This window comes from Sycon ciliatum, chromosome 10, assembly GCF_964019385.1.
Source record: "Sycon ciliatum chromosome 10, ocSycCili1.1, whole genome shotgun sequence".
NCBI classification, from domain to species: Eukaryota; Metazoa; Porifera; class Calcarea; order Leucosolenida; family Sycettidae; genus Sycon; species Sycon ciliatum.
In genome coordinates this window covers 24,581,863-24,599,418 of record NC_088652.1, presented here as the reverse complement: position 1 = coordinate 24,599,418, position 17,556 = coordinate 24,581,863, and the positions used below count along the sequence as shown (strand labels likewise).

At 46.3% G+C, this 17,556-nt stretch overlaps 1 protein-coding gene across 1 annotated transcript; it reads right to left on the bottom strand.

The window, feature by feature from the left end:
- Positions 1-2,603: 2,603 nt before the first annotated feature.
- On the bottom strand, positions 2,604-16,845 carry LOC135825926 (uncharacterized). Its single transcript, XM_065338564.1, has 4 exons — positions 16,518-16,845; positions 8,486-8,607; positions 7,528-7,642; positions 2,604-3,279 (listed from the first exon to the last, which is right to left on the bottom strand). The coding sequence occupies exons 1-4, from the start codon at positions 16,636-16,638 to the stop codon at positions 2,861-2,863; spliced, it is 777 nt and encodes a 258-aa protein (XP_065194636.1). The 5' UTR covers positions 16,639-16,845; the 3' UTR covers positions 2,604-2,860.
- Between the last annotated feature and the right edge of the window lie 711 nt (positions 16,846-17,556).

The window sequence follows — 17,556 nt, the reverse complement described above, 5'->3', positions numbered from 1 at the left end:
ACATCTCCCAAAAGCTCAGCCATTGCTTGTTAATAATATTTGGTATAGTAATAGCGATAGCGACTGTAACAAGATGATAACGAGTCCGAAAGTGCGAGAATAGGGCACAAAATGACGGGCTACTGAGACTTTCAGCGATTTGAGACCTAGCTCTAACACATCCCCAGTGTAACTACAATTCGAAGCAGCAAAGCAACACACCACCCAACTTGGGTGGGTCTTACCTGGAGATGTGTTGGAGCTAGGTCTCAGGTCACTGAATGTCTCAGCAGCCTGTCAGTTTTGTGCCCTATTATCGCCCGCTCAGACTCGTTATCATCTTGTTACAGTCGTGCATAGTTGCTGCATAACTCGGTCTCATGTGTTTCCTTCTCTTTGTTAAATTCATCAATGGCTCAGTATCCGAGTTAAAATGTTGCACACCTGATGAGCCGTCACTAACAACACCGCTAAACTTACATCGTTTGGAACTACTAGTACTTGTGACAGTAGTAAGCTCGTCCACGTGCCATGCATGAGTAGTACCGTGAAATATTGGCGTCCGTTTTTGTACATTTCGTTTTCGCCAAGCTTTCCCCTTCATTTATCTCTGATATTGCTTACCCACCCAAGTTGGGTGGTGTGTTGCTTTGCTTCTTCGAATTGTAGTTAGTCTAACTTGGAGCGCATTGTGATGTTATTGGTCTCGTCATGGTCCTGTAACAGTCGGCATTCTTTGCTGCCGTGGCTCTTAGCTTGTGCACATTTTCGCCACGCTCACCTACCTGTCTTCAGTCCTACGTAACCATGAACCTTCCTAGTTGGAAGGCTGTTGGTTTGCGCACTGGCGATGTGTTAGAGCTAAGGGCACGTTCGAATTGTCACTCTTTGACTTTTCGAAGAGCTTCGTTTTTCTGAAGAGGTAGCCTTATTGGCCTCTTCAGAAAAACGAAGCTCCTCGAAACTCATCCGATGGGAAGGTGGATTAGTTTCGAAGAGTTTGGAATAGCTACGTCACGCAATACGTGGAGATGGTCGATCTGATCGGACGTCATCATCGCCATGACAATTCCACTGAAAAACTCTAAAATGATAGAAACCGTTCTAATGGGACACTTCAACTGATATCTTTATAAAATGTGTTAGAACAGTTGATGAAGACAATTCGAACGCGCCCTTAGTCTCAAGTTGCTGAATGTCTCAGTAGCCTGTCATTTTTGTGCCTCATTACCGCACGTTCTGACTCTCTATCATCTTATTACGGTCGTGGATAGTTGCTGCATAACTCGTTCTCACGTGTTTTCTCATCTTTTTACATTTATAACTGGCTAAGTTTTCCAGTTAAAACAATGGAGAACATTATTATTATTAACTACTGAAATGTTCTAGAAGTCCGTGCTTGAAAGTAGGACTCGCACCTTCCCGAACAGCCTGGAAACTGATTTATCGACTAATGGTATTATACAATGGCAGGCTTTCAAACAATTTGAAGGACTAGAGGTGATGCGATAGCATCATTATTTCAGATGTTTTTGGAAGCTGTGGCGCAGCGAATCAGCGATGCAGGCAGGCACAGTGGGTTGGTCTAAGACCATGATTGAGAAACGAGAGGTACCAGGTTCAAGTCCTGTTTGGAAGCGGAAGGATTTTTTCCAGACGTGCTGCGACCCACAGTTTATTGGGAACTCGTGGTCTGGCATGAGTAAAACATGGATGTGGCAAATGGGATTTTGGCCTTTGGCCTCTGGTTGGTGGATCTGATCTATCCATCCCCAACGTTTAGGAGCCGCATCTGACGTCTGATCATGTGGTGGTGGCGTCCCACAGAAGCGGAAAGGTGGGCCTTGACCAGGGAGTTGTACGACTCCTTGTTCTTGACCTGCCCGGTACGCGAACCCGTCGAATTAATATTTTTTTAGCAGCGATGCACAAGCTGAAGCGAGAGACTCGCACCATATACTTGGCTACCATGAAGGAATTCACGAAACAGCATGCTGTCCGCAGATTGAGTATAAAGGAATTCAGCAATTTTTTTACAAGATACAAAACTCATACCGTATTTTCCGGAGTATAGTGCGCACCTTTGTATAACGCGCACCCCCAATCTTCATTGGGGGTGCGCACTTCAATCTTCATTGAAGTACATGCATTTCATATTCGGAGCATAGTGCGCACATGCGAATTAGGGCCTAAAATAGCACATTATTTATTATTTATTACAACATCTCAAGACTCGGCGGAAACACCGGCCAATGTTACGAGAGTGGGTGATTGTCAACCACGGCGATAAATAGAAATAAGGGGACACATCTAAAGTGCGCACTATACTCGGGAAAATACGGTACATGGGGCTAGCGTGGGGTGAGTTGTGAGGTATACCACCGACTCATGCCGCATTCAGCGGCCATGAGGGAATCTGCTAGTCACCCACCAATGCCACCATGACATCAAATGCATAACCTCTATACGGAGAATATGGACGCCATTGGCGTGAATCTGATGTTTGGATACTGGCTATAGAAGTATACACTGCTCACCCACGCAAGTTTGCATGCCGATCTGCAAATTATTTTACCGTACAAGAGGCTTCATGTTGTTATGAATAGAAGATGCTTGAGAGCCGAGAGAACGAGAATGGATGTGTGTTTAAGGGGGAACTATTTACAATGAGACAGATGATAAGAGGTGATGTTCATGGATCACGGTATGGAGAAACTATAAACTAAAACTTGTCATTGTCGGTGTTGATGGACTTAACAGAGGTGTGGGGGTCCAATTGTCGATCATTGAGGGAAGCGATGCCGAAGAGCACCAATTATCGGGAAGAGAAGGGGATGGGCGAAGGAGGAATGAAGGGGTGAAGATAAGCCAACAGCAGCTTTCAATGGAAAAGAACAATGCAATAGGACGCAGCAATAGACGTGTAGAAAATGGCGCTATAGCAGGGCAAAACGGCTGCATTGGAGAACGTCGTAGTGGTTCCCGTCGTAGCTGCGAACTGCAGGGGACTGTCAGGATGGCTGGAGTCCAAGCCAGTGGTTCTGGTGGATTGGGTGGTTGACAGTCGAATGGCATTCTCCTGCGCTTGCTTGCTGATCGCTGGAGCAATGCAGTTCTCCGTAGAAACTGTTGCCGGAAGTGTGCTCCCTGTTTGGTTACAGTAGATATCTACACTGAGTGGTAATGTTGTTGCTGTGTTTCCTCCTTCCGTATCACCTAGCTGGGTGACGATCAGATCCATTTCATGTCGATCAAGCTCAGACGGATCAACTGATTGGCAGTCGATGAGCAGGAGAATACCTGAAGACAACACCGCAACATGAAAAGGACAGCTAGTCAAGCCAGGAGACACACAAAACTGACAACACGCACCAGTTCTCTAACTGTGTTTTCAAGGCAATAGAGAGGTTTTAAAAGAGGCGCATTTTTTTCCGACGTGACGCGCAATTTCACGTCATATTGGGCGTGGAACTCCAAATTTCTACGTGAGCTGCGTTGTTTTTCGACTCGCGAGCCAAATAAGAGCTGAACTTTGATATCACGTCAGAAATAAAGTGCATCTTAACCTCTCTAATAATATGAGGACAGAATTATTTTCATAAAGGAGAAGGGACATGTGCGTACGATATGAGCACCTTTTCTCCGCTTTTACCTTTACAAGTAGGTTATAGTAATTGTAACATGGGACATTGTGGGCACAAGTTATGCGATCGAGTCCTCCAACTACATCAGATTTTGAACAGTCAGACGTGCACAATCTAGCTGGTTTGGTTTAGTAGGAGGACTCGATCGCATAACGTGTGCCCAGAATTTCCATGTTGCAAATGTTTTCCTCCGCTCGCCATCTAGGTTCTACTAGTACTTCAGAAGTACTATAATTATTACGATTTCTACATGACAGTATCGGCTCATTACCGCCGAAATTTGAATGCGACTAGTAGAACGAGCAGTCAAAAGCCATTCTATGTTCATTGAGGTTGGCAAAATGTGGCTAAATTAAAATGGCTGGGGCGGCATAACTCTTTTTAGGGGTAATTTTGACTACATTTTCAATGCATTTTTGAGTTTATCGGCAAGATGGAGATGAAATTTGAAAATGTTTTTCCGTGAATCTCAGGCGAAGAGCCTTCTCTAGCCTCTTATAGTTGCTTTTTTACTTTTGGGTAAACTATGGAAAAAGTTTATGAAAGTTGCGTGTTATTTTTCCACGGCGTTGTGCAATTTGTATTAGACATGGCTAGTCAAGTGGTTTGCCTGATGATCATAGCAATACGTGAAACTCAGAGTTGTAACAAAGCTTCAAATCTCTCTCTTGTGTATTAGACATGGTTAGCGCTCACCTAATTTTGACAGTCGGCGTGTACCGTGCCAATTTTTATTGTACGAGACCTGAGTAGGATTTCCTTTTCTGACACAACGTTCGGCTTGTGCTGTCACCCAAGTATTAGTTGAAATGAGCCCGAGCGCGCTAAAACATGACCACAGCTTTTTTTGAAAAAGTCGAGATAATCGCGATTTGAATTCCGCGGCAAAAAATACGAAGTGCAGTCCAACGCGAGTCGCTGTTGTTGTTCTCCTCGGTCGACTGGACTGTTCCGGATGCAATTCTTTGTTGCAAGTAAGTTTATTTGTTAGAGTTTGTATTCCATGTTGCGCTGAGTCGCCTAAAACTGATCGTCATCGATGTATCGACAGAAGAGCCTAGTAGTAGTAATGTACTGCGGAGCGGAAGAAGACGACATCATCGCACTCCATGCGCAGGATAAAATATTTTGAGGATTCGAGTCGGAAACAGAAGGAAGACGATGATGGCTACAGCGACGAGTCATTTGAGGGCGACACTTTCATCGAGCGTAAAAAGATTTGATGCTGGTAGTCCCACGATCTGCAATGACGAGGAATTCTACTCTGATGACAACCTGGCAAGCGATTGGCATCGACACTGACTTGGGAGGTGAGTCGGCCGATGATTTGGCCAGAATGGACATCGCTGCACATATCCGGGACAATGCCAGTATTGGTTGCAAGTGTAAAAACAATCACTGGACTCTGCTGCTCCCTGAACTTGCTCAAGTCGATAATTTGAGGACCCTTATGCGGAACATCGCTAGCATGAGCAGTATGCAGCGAAAGCAGTACTCTCTGGTGAGCGGAGAAAACCGTGTGCAGATGGGCTTTGGTGTGGGGAATATGAGTGCGACGTCGAGTATGTTGAGGAACACTGTGTGCAGCAGTATACTGTCTATCTGAAAGTACAGGTGGAGTGTGATGGAGAGGACATCGAGTGCCAACTTCTTCGGCCATCTACAGATGTTGACTGTGTTTTCGCTGGCGGTTCTCCAGTGGTGCTTCAAACAGGGGGTATTTCGGACACCTAGCTCAGCTGCCTATAGACAATTTGGATGTGGCTGAGTACCTGTCAGCTCATTCTATAAGACCCTGGACAGAGGAACTGACCCGGAAAGGATGAACCAAGGGGCATATCAATTGTGTGCAAAATGACAATCCCATTGCTGTACATAGAATTTCACCATTTCAACAGTGCTGCATATAATACCATTGTAGCAACACTTAGACATGTCGGATCAATCCAAAACTTTCAGACAGTGAACATTAGGTGTGTTAATTAATTTTTGAACAAAAAACTGAAAATCGAATTTTTGGTCTGTGGTCATATTTTGGCGTGCTCTGGCTCAAATCTTAAATTTTTCCTTCTCCCGTAAACAGAACCTATCGCGGAAAAGATACCACACCGAGGGAATATTTTGGGCTGCCTACAATTATCGTTCAATGTAGCGCAAACGGCAAAATTCTAATCCTTTTTTTTTAAATTCTATGAGAAGAACGAAAGAGCTACAAGTTACGCTATACCGTACTGGCAATATATGTTGCCGCGTAACGCGTAACGCAGGGGGTGATGCGTAACGCGTGACCAGGCTAGTGCGACAAATTTCGTTGCATTCGTAACGCGCGTCCGGCGGGGTGCGGCGATCTTTTCATTGCAAAAACGGCTGAAAACTGTGAAAGCACGTGTACCGCGTGGTGAAAAGTTCAAAACTGGACGCAGCAGGAAGTCCTGCAATCGCAAAAAAAAGGGACTGCGGCAATATAGAAACCTGTGTAACGGCTCCTGTGAGACTTTGCATGTAACGCCCTGCGTGCGGTAAACATGTGCCAATGTAACGCTTCATGGCCTCACTGCGACCATATAATATTGCCAGTACGGTAATATCCACAAACACCACCAGTTACTTTACGATCAGCTCCTGCGATTACACTGCACGACACTGACCAGCGCTTCTGGCGTTCTATACTGACTGGCAATCAGCTGTAGCACATCTTGGATGCGCACTCCAACAGCCTTCCTGCTCCGAGGGTTCTAAGTTACAGAAATGACATAAGGAGGAGGAGGAACGTCAGTACCGTTGGCCCGTGCAGTGTAATGCTATCGCATGAGCTGACTGTAAAGTGTCTGGTGGTGCTAGTAGATATTATGGCGTAACTTGTAGCTCTTGTTCGAAATTAACCCTCGGATCTCCACTCGAGTCTCATTTCTTTTATTGATTGTTTATCCCGAATCAAACGATTAATCGTCCATTTAGTTTTTAAAATAACTATGCCGACGGCGCGAATGAACGAAGTTCTGTCAAGGCTGGTACTATCAAAACGTTTACAGAACAGAACAACAAGGACAAGCAACGCATGTTTGCAGCGACTTCAAGTTTCTTGCTCTTGCAATCATCAGGCAACAGAGCATGAAACTTGAAGTCGCAGCAAACAAGCCTTGATTGTCCTTGTTGTTCTGTTCTGTATTACACTTTGCCTCCGCCATGGTGTTGAGCGCTGTCAGCACACTGGGTACACCCCCCGGTATCAAAACTTTTACAAATTCCAGAGCCGGTCTACTGTTACAAGGAATTTGATTGCTGCCCGCTGGAGCATGCGCTTTTCCCGCCAACTGATGTTACGCATGGGCTCCAGTCTGGGAGTAACCAACTCCTTACGTCTGTGCTGTTTTGGTGGGTCGCGTAGAAGACGACATCAGCACTTCTTGAACGGTTTCAGCGATACTAACACAACTGGTACTGGTACTGAAGGTGAATTTTCGGTTTGTATAGGAATAAGCATGTTCATGTAGCGTGCTGCACTGGCCGAAGAGTGCTCAATACCCATAATAGTATAGGGCTTAGCCTTCCAAATTAAACAGGGGAAGCTGTGTTGCAACTCCGAGTTTCAAGTAGTCAGGTAGTTGCCTGATGATCGTGACTGCGTGAAACTCGCAGTTGCAACACAGCTCCCCCCCCCCCCCTCTCTCTCTATCGTGTAGTATTGAGCATAATAATTATGTAGCACACACAGGCGTCATATCGCGAAGGTGAGAGGCCACGACGAATTCGAATGGAGGAGCATGCAGCATTGCGCCTCTGTAAAAGCTGTCTTAGTTTCGCAGGAGCACAGGCTGACAAACCTGATTGACATTTTTTAAAAGTACACACTACACGTACAGCGGCGAAAGCGCGTGCACCTATGCACCAAGAACGCACTTACAGTATTCACTGGTGACCACCGTGTCTTTCAATGGCTCATGGGTCAGCAGGAAGGAATTCGGGTGTTGTACGTTTGGAGGTTGAACGTCCCCTGCAAGTGATACGCTTTCGCCGACCTAGGAAACGAAACCAGAAGCAACGAGACCACAACAAAGTCATTTGGTTACCTTTTCCTGAAATTAAATTTGTTCGTGCCGTACCCGCACGTATTATTTAAGCAGTTTTCCCCAGAAACATTAATGCATAAATATACACACAAACGTCCTTCGTCCTTGGTTATACATGAACTCCTTCAATTTTCCCGTTTTTTTGCCTTTGGGGGCAACATCATTTCCCTGATTCGCTTATTAACCGCAGTGGGCATTTCTAATCCATTGGAGCAGAGTAAACTCCAAATCACAAAATTTTAAATTTTAAAAATTAGAAATAAATCCTCATTCAGCTTTAACTATGGATAGACAGCATGATTATTCTGCTTACATTGACCACAGCACCATTGCACCGTTGCGCTCTGTGCCCGACCATATACACTTATCACAACAGCAAGAGGTTCTTTCACAAACCCCACCATTGGTGATGGTGTACTCAATGTTAGCTGACTTTGAAACCGTCACATCCTACCGCTTACCTTCGTTTTTTCTTTCTTTTTTTCAAGCCTCTTGTACGGGCAAAACTCATCTTTATTAATGATAGAAATGCAACTAAAATCCAAAACAATTTCCAAATGTAAGGAACTCAAAGCAAATGAAAAAAACTCAAAGCAAATGAGAAGAACCGCTTACCTTCTACCAGTATAATGTACATGTAAAAGAATTCTTCTTTTGAAATCTTACAACTCAACGGGCTTTGGCGATAACATGTAAATGCACATTTACATGTACATGTTCATTTGTTGAGAGTGCGAACGCGAGAGTGGACTCATGTGCATGTTATTATTATTTCTTATCCTGTATGCTCACCTCGGTCATAAGAATCAGTGTTGTGTGGTGGACAGGCGTTATGAACGGGACCTCATCCGGAGTGGCTCGATCAGCTGGGTCGAAGCACTGCTGATAATGGCTTCCCAGCGTTGCGTTGTAGGCTGGGAAACACCATCAAAAGAACAAACAGTGTACGGTATCTTAATTTCCTGTTTTTTATTGTTTGTTCTCACCACATCTATTGTTCTTGTTTGTTTGGGTTTTTGGTCATTTTCTCGACGAGGTCTTCTCCGATTGGTGGTACCATGCTCATTGTGTTCCACGTGTTCCACTGCGCTTTGCGTTCCTTTTCATATTATTATTATTATTATTATTGTGGTGATGGAGAGTTACTCTTAACTCGTATCGATATGTCCTTTTCTCTTCTACAATTATTATTATTATTATTATTATTATTTGAAGTGCAAGCCTCTTTTACGGGCAAAAATTAACACAATGTATTAAAATGCAATACAACATACACTGGAGAAGAAATCAGGAAAATAAAATATGAGCTCAAAAATGGAACGAAAAATAGCAAATAGAACCAAAACTCACGATGGAATCAAACTCACGATGGAATCAAACTCACGATGGAATCAAACTCATGATGGAAACTACAAAACCCAATGAGTTGGAGAACCAACCACAGAATTAGATATTGGGAATAGAGTCAGACACAACAACGACCGAAATCAGCACACCAAAAATCTGTCCTACAAAAAACAAAGGACCAAGAAAAACAAGAAAGACGAAGTACAAAGAATCCCCAAAAAAGAGGGGAGAACGGGATGAAAGAGGACCGGAGAGCGGCAAACCCCAGGAGGACTTAGCGTCACGTAGTGGCGGGAATGCGGGCCTCCACAGAAACAGCATCCACATCCGTCGCCAGACCAGGTGCACGGAATGCACGGCGAACCATCAGGACGGAGTCGCGGACAAGGCTGAAAGCCAGGTCCGTCCGCAGCTTTCCCATCACGAGGGGATAAGGCTGCGAGAGCTTGGTGGAGAGCTTAGTTCCGAGCAGCTTCAGGAACCGGGTGGCCTCCTCCTTCCTTATTATTATTATTATTATTATTATTATTATTATTATTATTATTTCGTAATAAGTATTCGCATGCAACGACGCAAATCCACACAATTCAGTAGACACTTCTTTTCTATCAAACGTTTTCTTTCCCTTCGTTTGCTAGAAAAGAAGTGTCTACTGAATTGTGTGGATTTGCGTCGTTGCATGCGAATACTTATTACGAAACTGTTTTCCCACCGCCTCCAAACTACTGTTTGAATTATTATTATGAGTCTTTATTCCACTCCAAATTGAAAATAAAAATAAAAATTGGAGGTATTACACTAACTCACCGGACTTATCATAGCCAAAGGTAAGCAGCACGGAATAATATATGGAAAAAAGTAAGGTAGAGAGAGAGGAAGGGAGAAAGGCGCATGTACCATCACAGGCATTAAAGCTCAGAGGTATCATGGCAACAGGTATTGCAGAAAGGGGAGCATCAGAAGTTGGCGAAAAATTCAGGCCGGCAAAGCTCATCACTGGGCACAACCTCCAATGCGCACCCACAGAAAGATCAAATACGAATACCCACAGAAATACCACAGTGTTACAAACTAAAACGAATACAATAACATACAGAGCATAAAAAGCCCACCAGGGACAGCGAAGAGCCCTATGCTGCACCCAAAACAGATCTTAGAATGGCCATCGAGCCAAGGATAGCAGCCTGCTGCAGTTCATGAAGGTGCCGCTCTTCTCCACATAGCTGCTTAATTGAGGTAGCCGCTTCCTTCGTCAGGCCACCAAGAGCACCAACTATGATGGGCACTACGGACACTGCCTCTCGCTGCCAAATCTGCCCAATTTCCACTGCGAGGGGCAAGTACTTCGCTCTCTTTTCAGCATGTTTTAGTGTTACTCTATGATCCAGTGGCACACTGACATCAATAAGTTGGACTGACTTGCCATCGTCCCACACAAGATCCGGCCGATTTGCTCCAACCATCCTATCTGTAGGGATTGGCATTTCCCACATTAACTTACGGCCTTCACTATCCTCGACGTAGTGTGGCAAGTGGCCAGGGGGAGCAGGAGATACCAGTCTGTAGCGATGACAGAGTGCCCGGTGGACTATAGCGGCAAGACGATTATGGCGAGTAATGTATGCCGTCCGTGCCAACACGGGGCAGCATGCCAAAATATGGTCAACAGTCTCCCCCGGACCTCCACACAAACGGCACACGTCCACCACGGAAGTGTCGCCAATAACCGATCTTTGGTAGTTCCTGGTATTAACCACCTGATCCTGAGCAGCAAATACGGATGACTCAGTGGATGGACGCAATGTTGGAGACTTTAAGAAGTTGAATGAGAGAGGCATGTCCAATACACCGCCACTCCTCTGCCAATGTCCAGGATGTTGAAGTGCTCCATTGCCGTGGCCGCCCGGGAGATGATCGACTTTGTAGGCGGAAGATTTTCATGATGAGCATGCAGCGCAGCAATCAGCGGCAGGTCAGAGTGCGCCTGGAGATACCTAGACAGGCGGATGTATTTCCTCTCCAGCAGGTGCTCAACCGATACAATCCCTCGGCCGCCCTCAGATCTCGGCAGGTGAAAGCGGATGGTGGAAGATCGTGGGTGGTGTGCTCCCACTGCGCGGAGCGCACTTCGGACATTCCTGTCGAAGGTTGCAATGGCATCCTTCGTCCATGGCACAATACACAAGCCATACGACAGCACTGGGATGACATAAGAGTTAATAGCACGAGAGAGGTTGCAGGCGTTGAGAGATGTGTGGGTCACCAGCCGCAATCGCCTCCTGAACTCTTTGGTGGTGGCCACCTTAACAGACTGTTCCGCCATGCCAAAACACTCCCTTATGCCAAGGTAGGCATACACGGAGCCGTCCGCCAAGGAGGCAATGCTGGAGGCTTGATCTACTGTGACAGTTGCTGGCTGATCTGGATCAACAGCACCATGTGGGCACACAAGCTTAGCACACTTTGCTGGAGAAAGCTCCATTCCAATGGATTTCCCAACGCACGATACTATGTTGATCATTGAGTTAAGCTGCTTACTGGTTGCGGCCATCAGCTTCACATCATCCATGTACCATAAGTGGGATACGGTTGTTGTCCGCTGAAGTCCGCACGCATATCCAAAGCCACTTCTGCTGAGTTCACCTGATATTGGATTCAATCCAAGACAGAAGAGCAGAGGGGATAACGAGTCACCTTGGAAAATGCCTCGCCGGATCGGTATTGCCTCACTCATGTCAGCTCCCAAGCGCAGCCGGGTACGCCACTGCGATGAGAGCACAGACAAGAGCGAAGTGATCTTGGGGTGGAATTTGTACAGACGTGTGACTTCGACTAGCCACTCCTGCGATAGGCTGTCGAACGCTTTCCTAAAATCCAACCAAGCCATTGCCAAGGTGCGGTGATGACGCCTAGCATCCTGGGTAATCATAGCATTGATCAGCAGCTGGTCAGTGCAGCCTCCTCGGTTACGAGTACAGCCAGTTTGTTCATGGGCCAGAATGTCATTGGTCTGGATATGGATCCACATCAACTCACCAATCACGGAGGTGAATAGCTTGTACATGGCTGGCAGACAGGTGATTGGTCGCCAATTCTGCGGCTGGGTTAGGTCTCCTTTCTTTGGGATCATGACCGTCTGGCCCAGTGAAAACCATGCTGGGGCATCCAGCTCACCATCCAGAAGCAGCTGGAAATTTCGAAGTAGAGCTGGATGGAGAGCAGTAAATTTTTTAATCCAGAATGGTGGGATCTGGTCACAACCAGGAGCACGCCAGTGTGGCATCTTGGAGGTCGCAGCAGACATAAGGTCAGCAGTAATGACAGCAGATTCCTGGGCATGGATGGCCTCTGCGTACGTGCCTTCACGCTGGATCCAGGCCTGACGACGCACAGGGTAAGGGTGAGACCAAATGTCTCTCCAGAACTGCTCCAATTGATCCATACATGGACGGTTCTCGGGGTCACTATCCTTCTTGGCACACAGGTTACGATAGAATTGACGTTCATTGTAGCGAAATAACTGATTCTCCTGCTTTCGTTTCATATCAGCTTTGTATCTGCGCATTCGACCCGCAAGGGCCAGAAGTTCCAATTTCTTTGTTCCTAGAAGTGAAGCAGCAGCGTGCCGAGTTCCCACAGGGTAGCGCTCGTACATTTGCGGGTTGTCAGATGCCAGGTAGCTTGTCAGTCTAGAGACATCCTTCCGAAGGGCGTCAACCTTTCGCTGTAACCGGCGTTGCCAACCCGGAACCTCCGGCTGCGGCGAACTCATGCGCGCTGCCGGAACCGGCGGGATACCACAAACCAGTAGGGTGAGAACAGCAGCAGCATACGCAACATGATTCAAGAACTCTATGGACAGGTCAAACTCACTAGCAGCAACCAGCTGACGGATGCCACAGTTGATTTTTGCGACAGTAGCTGAAAGACGGAGGTATGGGATTTTTCTGGGGACTGCAAGCTTTGGCCTCTCATCAACACCCAAACGCTGTACACTGGCTACCAGCCCACCAAGGACCCTACCAGTGTCTTCCACCCCAGCAGCCTTGATACATACACAGATATGCTTGACCGCCCACACGAGCTGCTTGTCATTAGAGTCAATGATACCAGCACTACATGCATTAGCTAGGCAAGCAGATAAGCTACGATTAGTCTGTGCTCTGCAGTCTGTGCAAGGGCTCTCCGCAGTGCACGACACACCACCAGATCCACCGTCCGCAGCGCCAAGTGCATCAGCATGCAAGGCAGGAACGTGTTCACACGTTGATCCAGTGACAGTTGACTCACCGTCAAAGTTGGGTGGAGGCACATGTACATCATTGACAGCACCACCAGCACCAGCACCAGCACCAGTACCAGTGTCAGCGGCTCGAGGATCCGCCTGGGCATCATCAGTGCGCGTAGTGCCAGCACTAGTACTAGTAGTAGCGCCAGCAGCGCTGGACCCGCAGGGCTCCGGTTCTCCCTGGTGATTCGTTGCGTGGTAACGTTGTAGAAACGCGCTAGGAAGCTCCCCTCGCTCCACGAGCTGCTGAGCAATGGCTTCTTGTTCGACCAGAGAGAGATACTTTCGGCTAATAAGGGATATCTGGCCAGCAAGACACTGCTCGGTTATAGCATCGTTTGGTCGCCGCTCTGTCCAATTAGCAAGCTGCCGTTTCCTGTATCCGAGCTTATCTGGCCAGATGGCTTTGAAGTGGCACTCCAGGGCTTCTCGGTTATCAATACCGCTCCATTTTCGACGAGGTGGCATACGCTTAGGACACAGACTTGGGAACTAGGAAAGACAATACGGATTACACAATGAAGAGAGAGAGAGAGAGAGAGTGAGAGAGAGAGAGAGAGAGCGAGAGAAAGGGGCTAAAATTGAAAGAATATTGAAGCGAGTTGCAAGCCCAAGGGCGGTCAGCAACCAGAGCTCCAACAAGCTAAACTGTCCCCAACGTATTATTATTAATACGCACGCACTCATGGCCAAGGCCAATCAAGGAGTAGGTGAGGTCGATTATAGCCAGCCATGGCAAAAAAAGAAGAAGAAAGAAAAACAAGTGCAAATCAGAACAACAACAACAACAAAAAAGAAGAGATTGGACTGCAAATCAAGTTGTATTATTAGGTTGACGGAAAATGGTCCGAGAGATCACGAACAAAGGCAGAACTGTTTTCACATGATTTCAGTTTTGGGGAAGCGAGTCCCAGAGACAATAGCTAATGAAAACAGGCGAGCGACTCATTGAGTTATTTCTGGAAATAGGGAATCTTAGTTTATTACGACTTGACGAAGAGGAGTAACTCGGAGTTAAACCAGTTATTAAAGCTCATCTTGAATATGCATTGGGGCCTTCAGCAGTTTAATGTGATGTATAGATCTACAGCAGAGTCGGTTAATTATGGTTTGTAAAGGACAGGTTTTGTATTGGGAATACAGAATTGTTAATGGGGTGTCAAGTGGGAAGCGAAATATCGCTCTCAGCATCCTGCGATGCATTAGTTCAAGCCGCGTAAGTATTCCTGCTCCAGCACTGCACCACACAATGCTACAGTATAAAATTATGGGTAAGATATAGGAGGCGTAGAAACTCCGACGACATACTAGTGGTAAAAGGCTCATGTGACTGTATAGAACACCAACAGCCGAACTTGTCCGGCGCTCAAGATACTCCGGATGGTGGGACCAACTCATGCCTGAGTCAAAGATGATTCCAAGGTGTTTGTGGTGGCTAATAATTGAGATAGGCGTCCGGTTGTCAGGGAAGTGGAATAGGTTCTGGTCAATGTAGGAAAGATCAGAACGCGAATGAGGTGGAATGCACAATAGGACAGTCTTTCCAGCATTAGGTCGAAGTTTCCAGAGACGCATCCATTCAACCACTGAGCGAATTTCCGATTGCAAAGAATTACATGCCATGGGCAGAGAAAGTTCAGATGCCACAAGAGTAGTATCATCGGCGTACAGGGAGGTATTTGGAACGCGAGTTAAGTCACTTACATAAAGCAAGAAGAGAAGAGGACCAAGTATTGAGCCCTGTGGCACACCGGAACATACTTCGAGCGGTTGGGACAGCGAACCTGCCACCCTGACCTGTTGGACCCGGAAGAATAGGTAGTTGAGTTCCAGTGCCCTTTGTGTTCATTTTCCTCTTTTTTCATCCTAATCGAATTTTGATGTATTGCGTGCTTGCTTGCCCGTAAAAGAGGCTGTTCCATCAAAGGACAAAATATATCCTTGGATGGAGAGCCAATGATTATTTATAGAAAAGAAAAGAACTAAGGAATTACAAGTAACGCTATGATGTCCCCTAAAGCCACCAGTTACTAAACAATCAGCTGGTGCGATAACATTGCACAACACTGACCGACAGTGCTGACGCTCAACCACTAGCTGGCTATGATCTCTAGCACTCAAAAGCCCTTCAAATTGGAAGATTCTAAGTTATTATGATTAAACATAGGAGGTGAAAGGGAGCGCAACCAAAACAAGCACACGCTGATAGGCTCAGTTGTGAAGGACGTTGGCGGATCGGGATGTACATGCGTGTCGATGACGATACTGGCAAGACCATTTGACATTACGTTCAAACGACGTTTCGGCACAAGGCAACATACCACACAACCTGCGCGGCTCTAAAGGTTCAAAGATCAGATGGAGGGGAAGCTAAGCAAACATGAACCATGAAAGTGTCGTGCAATGTTATCGCATGATCTGATTGTCAAGAGCTGGTTGTGTTATTGGACATTATAGCGTAACTTGTAGTTCCTTGGTCTTTTCTTCACTATAAACAAAATATGAGTACATAGTTTAGAGAGAATTGCGGCAACTAGACTGCCTGCTCGACGCAGCGTTTCAAAGTGCGATTGGCACTCCATAAAGCACGGTACCTATCTCAGCGCCATTCTGAGCGTTGCGTAGACGCGACGCTGGAATGCAAAAGGGTTAACACGAGGTTTGTCCACGGGTAGGAACCGTGTGTCAAAGATCCTGCATCGCGTATCTTCTGGAGGAGATGAAAGCGCCCACATGCTCCATACTCTGGTATGGCTATTGTCCTTCAGCCCCATCGTGCCCGAATGTTACTGAGGAATGAATGTTCTTGGTCGCCAGCGGTGAAATCCCGAATCGTCCGAGGATTGGATTTAGCGAGAACCTGGTGCAACAACGAACTCTCAAACCTCCTGTGTGGCTCTTGGGTAACCCGTTGAGTGCACTGTTGGGTGCCCTGTTGGGGGCCCTAATGTTAAACCTACTGTCACCGTTTCACTGCAACTCTTAGCAGTATTACAAACGAACAGTCGTTGGCTATACCACGTACGGCGATTGTTTCCAAACTTTCCCTGATAACGCTCTACTGGAAGAAAATAGGAAAACAATCGTTGTACGCGGTGTAGTGGATGTGTAATGAAATGATCACATGGTTAAATTGGAGCTTCAGAGTTTGTGAAAACACTGTTCTCTAGTAATACTGATTTCACTTACAACCGAATTCCATCCAAGACTTGTCCGTGAAGCATACCTGCCACGCATCGCACTGTGCCGACAGCAGAACAAGCCACACTAAAAATTCCAGGTATCCTGCGTGGCTATCACCACGTGCCATTGACTCTTTGGTATTCGAAAGAAAACGGTTTACCGAAAGCAAAGGTAGTCGACGAAAGGGAGCTTTTACTACGAGTAAGCGAGCGGTGTATGTGACCACAAACGAAATTTTAAAGATGCGTTATGAATGGGAAAATGGCAGCAGGGAGAATAGAGACGACTCTTATGATTGGCGTTACCTAACTGGATTTGACTTAGCCCACGATCGAAACCGGAACATTGACTAGAATATTTTACCCACACAGATGGTGCTGTCGAAAACCCTTGCTTGCTGTTAAGGATTATTATGTGAGTACAATGTTATTGTTGTACCGGGATTCGACACAGGGTGTGCGTGGGGCAACATCAACGCTGCCAGGCTTATCTTGCCGGCCTTCTGCAGATTTCTGCTTTGGAACCAAGGCAGCTCAGAGGAGGTGAAGTGTCACGCGTAAGCGTCATGGACACGAGAGAGAGGATGCCAAGGAAGGATGGTACGCAAATCCTACATCCCTACAGCACAAAAATAGACCGAACTAGAACTGAAAATGACGGATACGACCTACGCGAAGAATCTCCGTATAAGAATACTCTGCTAAGCCAGTGGCCAATGGAAACATTCAACTGTCACCAAGCACCTACAATATTCGAATGTGGCGCTAACTCTTATAAATATGCGTCCTCGTCTTCTGCTGACTTGAGCCGTTTTTACGCCAATTTCTGAATGAAAACCAAATGAAGTGTAAGCATAAGAAGCTCGTTATGTTACAACCTGCACTACGACATGAGGTAAGGATTCCAGGGGAATTACTTGTGCTGTGAAGTAAATTGGTGGAAGTGCATCGAGTCGATAACGCACTGGTGATTTGTGTTGTGCGCCGTATTCCATACTGAGGGTTCCGCACATTTCCCTTGAAACCTCTCCGCCTTCCGTTCTGTT

Excerpts from the sequence above, each read along its gene's own strand:
- LOC135825926 (XM_065338564.1), bottom strand. The coding sequence starts at position 16,638 with ATGGCACGTGGTGATAGCCACGCAGGATACCTGGAATTTTTAGTGTGG. Across the intron at positions 8,608-16,517 it reads GTCTTGGATGGAATTCGGTT|CCTACAACGCAACGCTGGGA; the intron begins GTAAGTGAAATC and ends GGTGTTTCCCAG. Across the intron at positions 3,280-7,527 it reads GGTGGTCACCAGTGAATACT|GTATTCTCCTGCTCATCGAC; the intron begins GTAAGTGCGTTC and ends TGTTGTCTTCAG.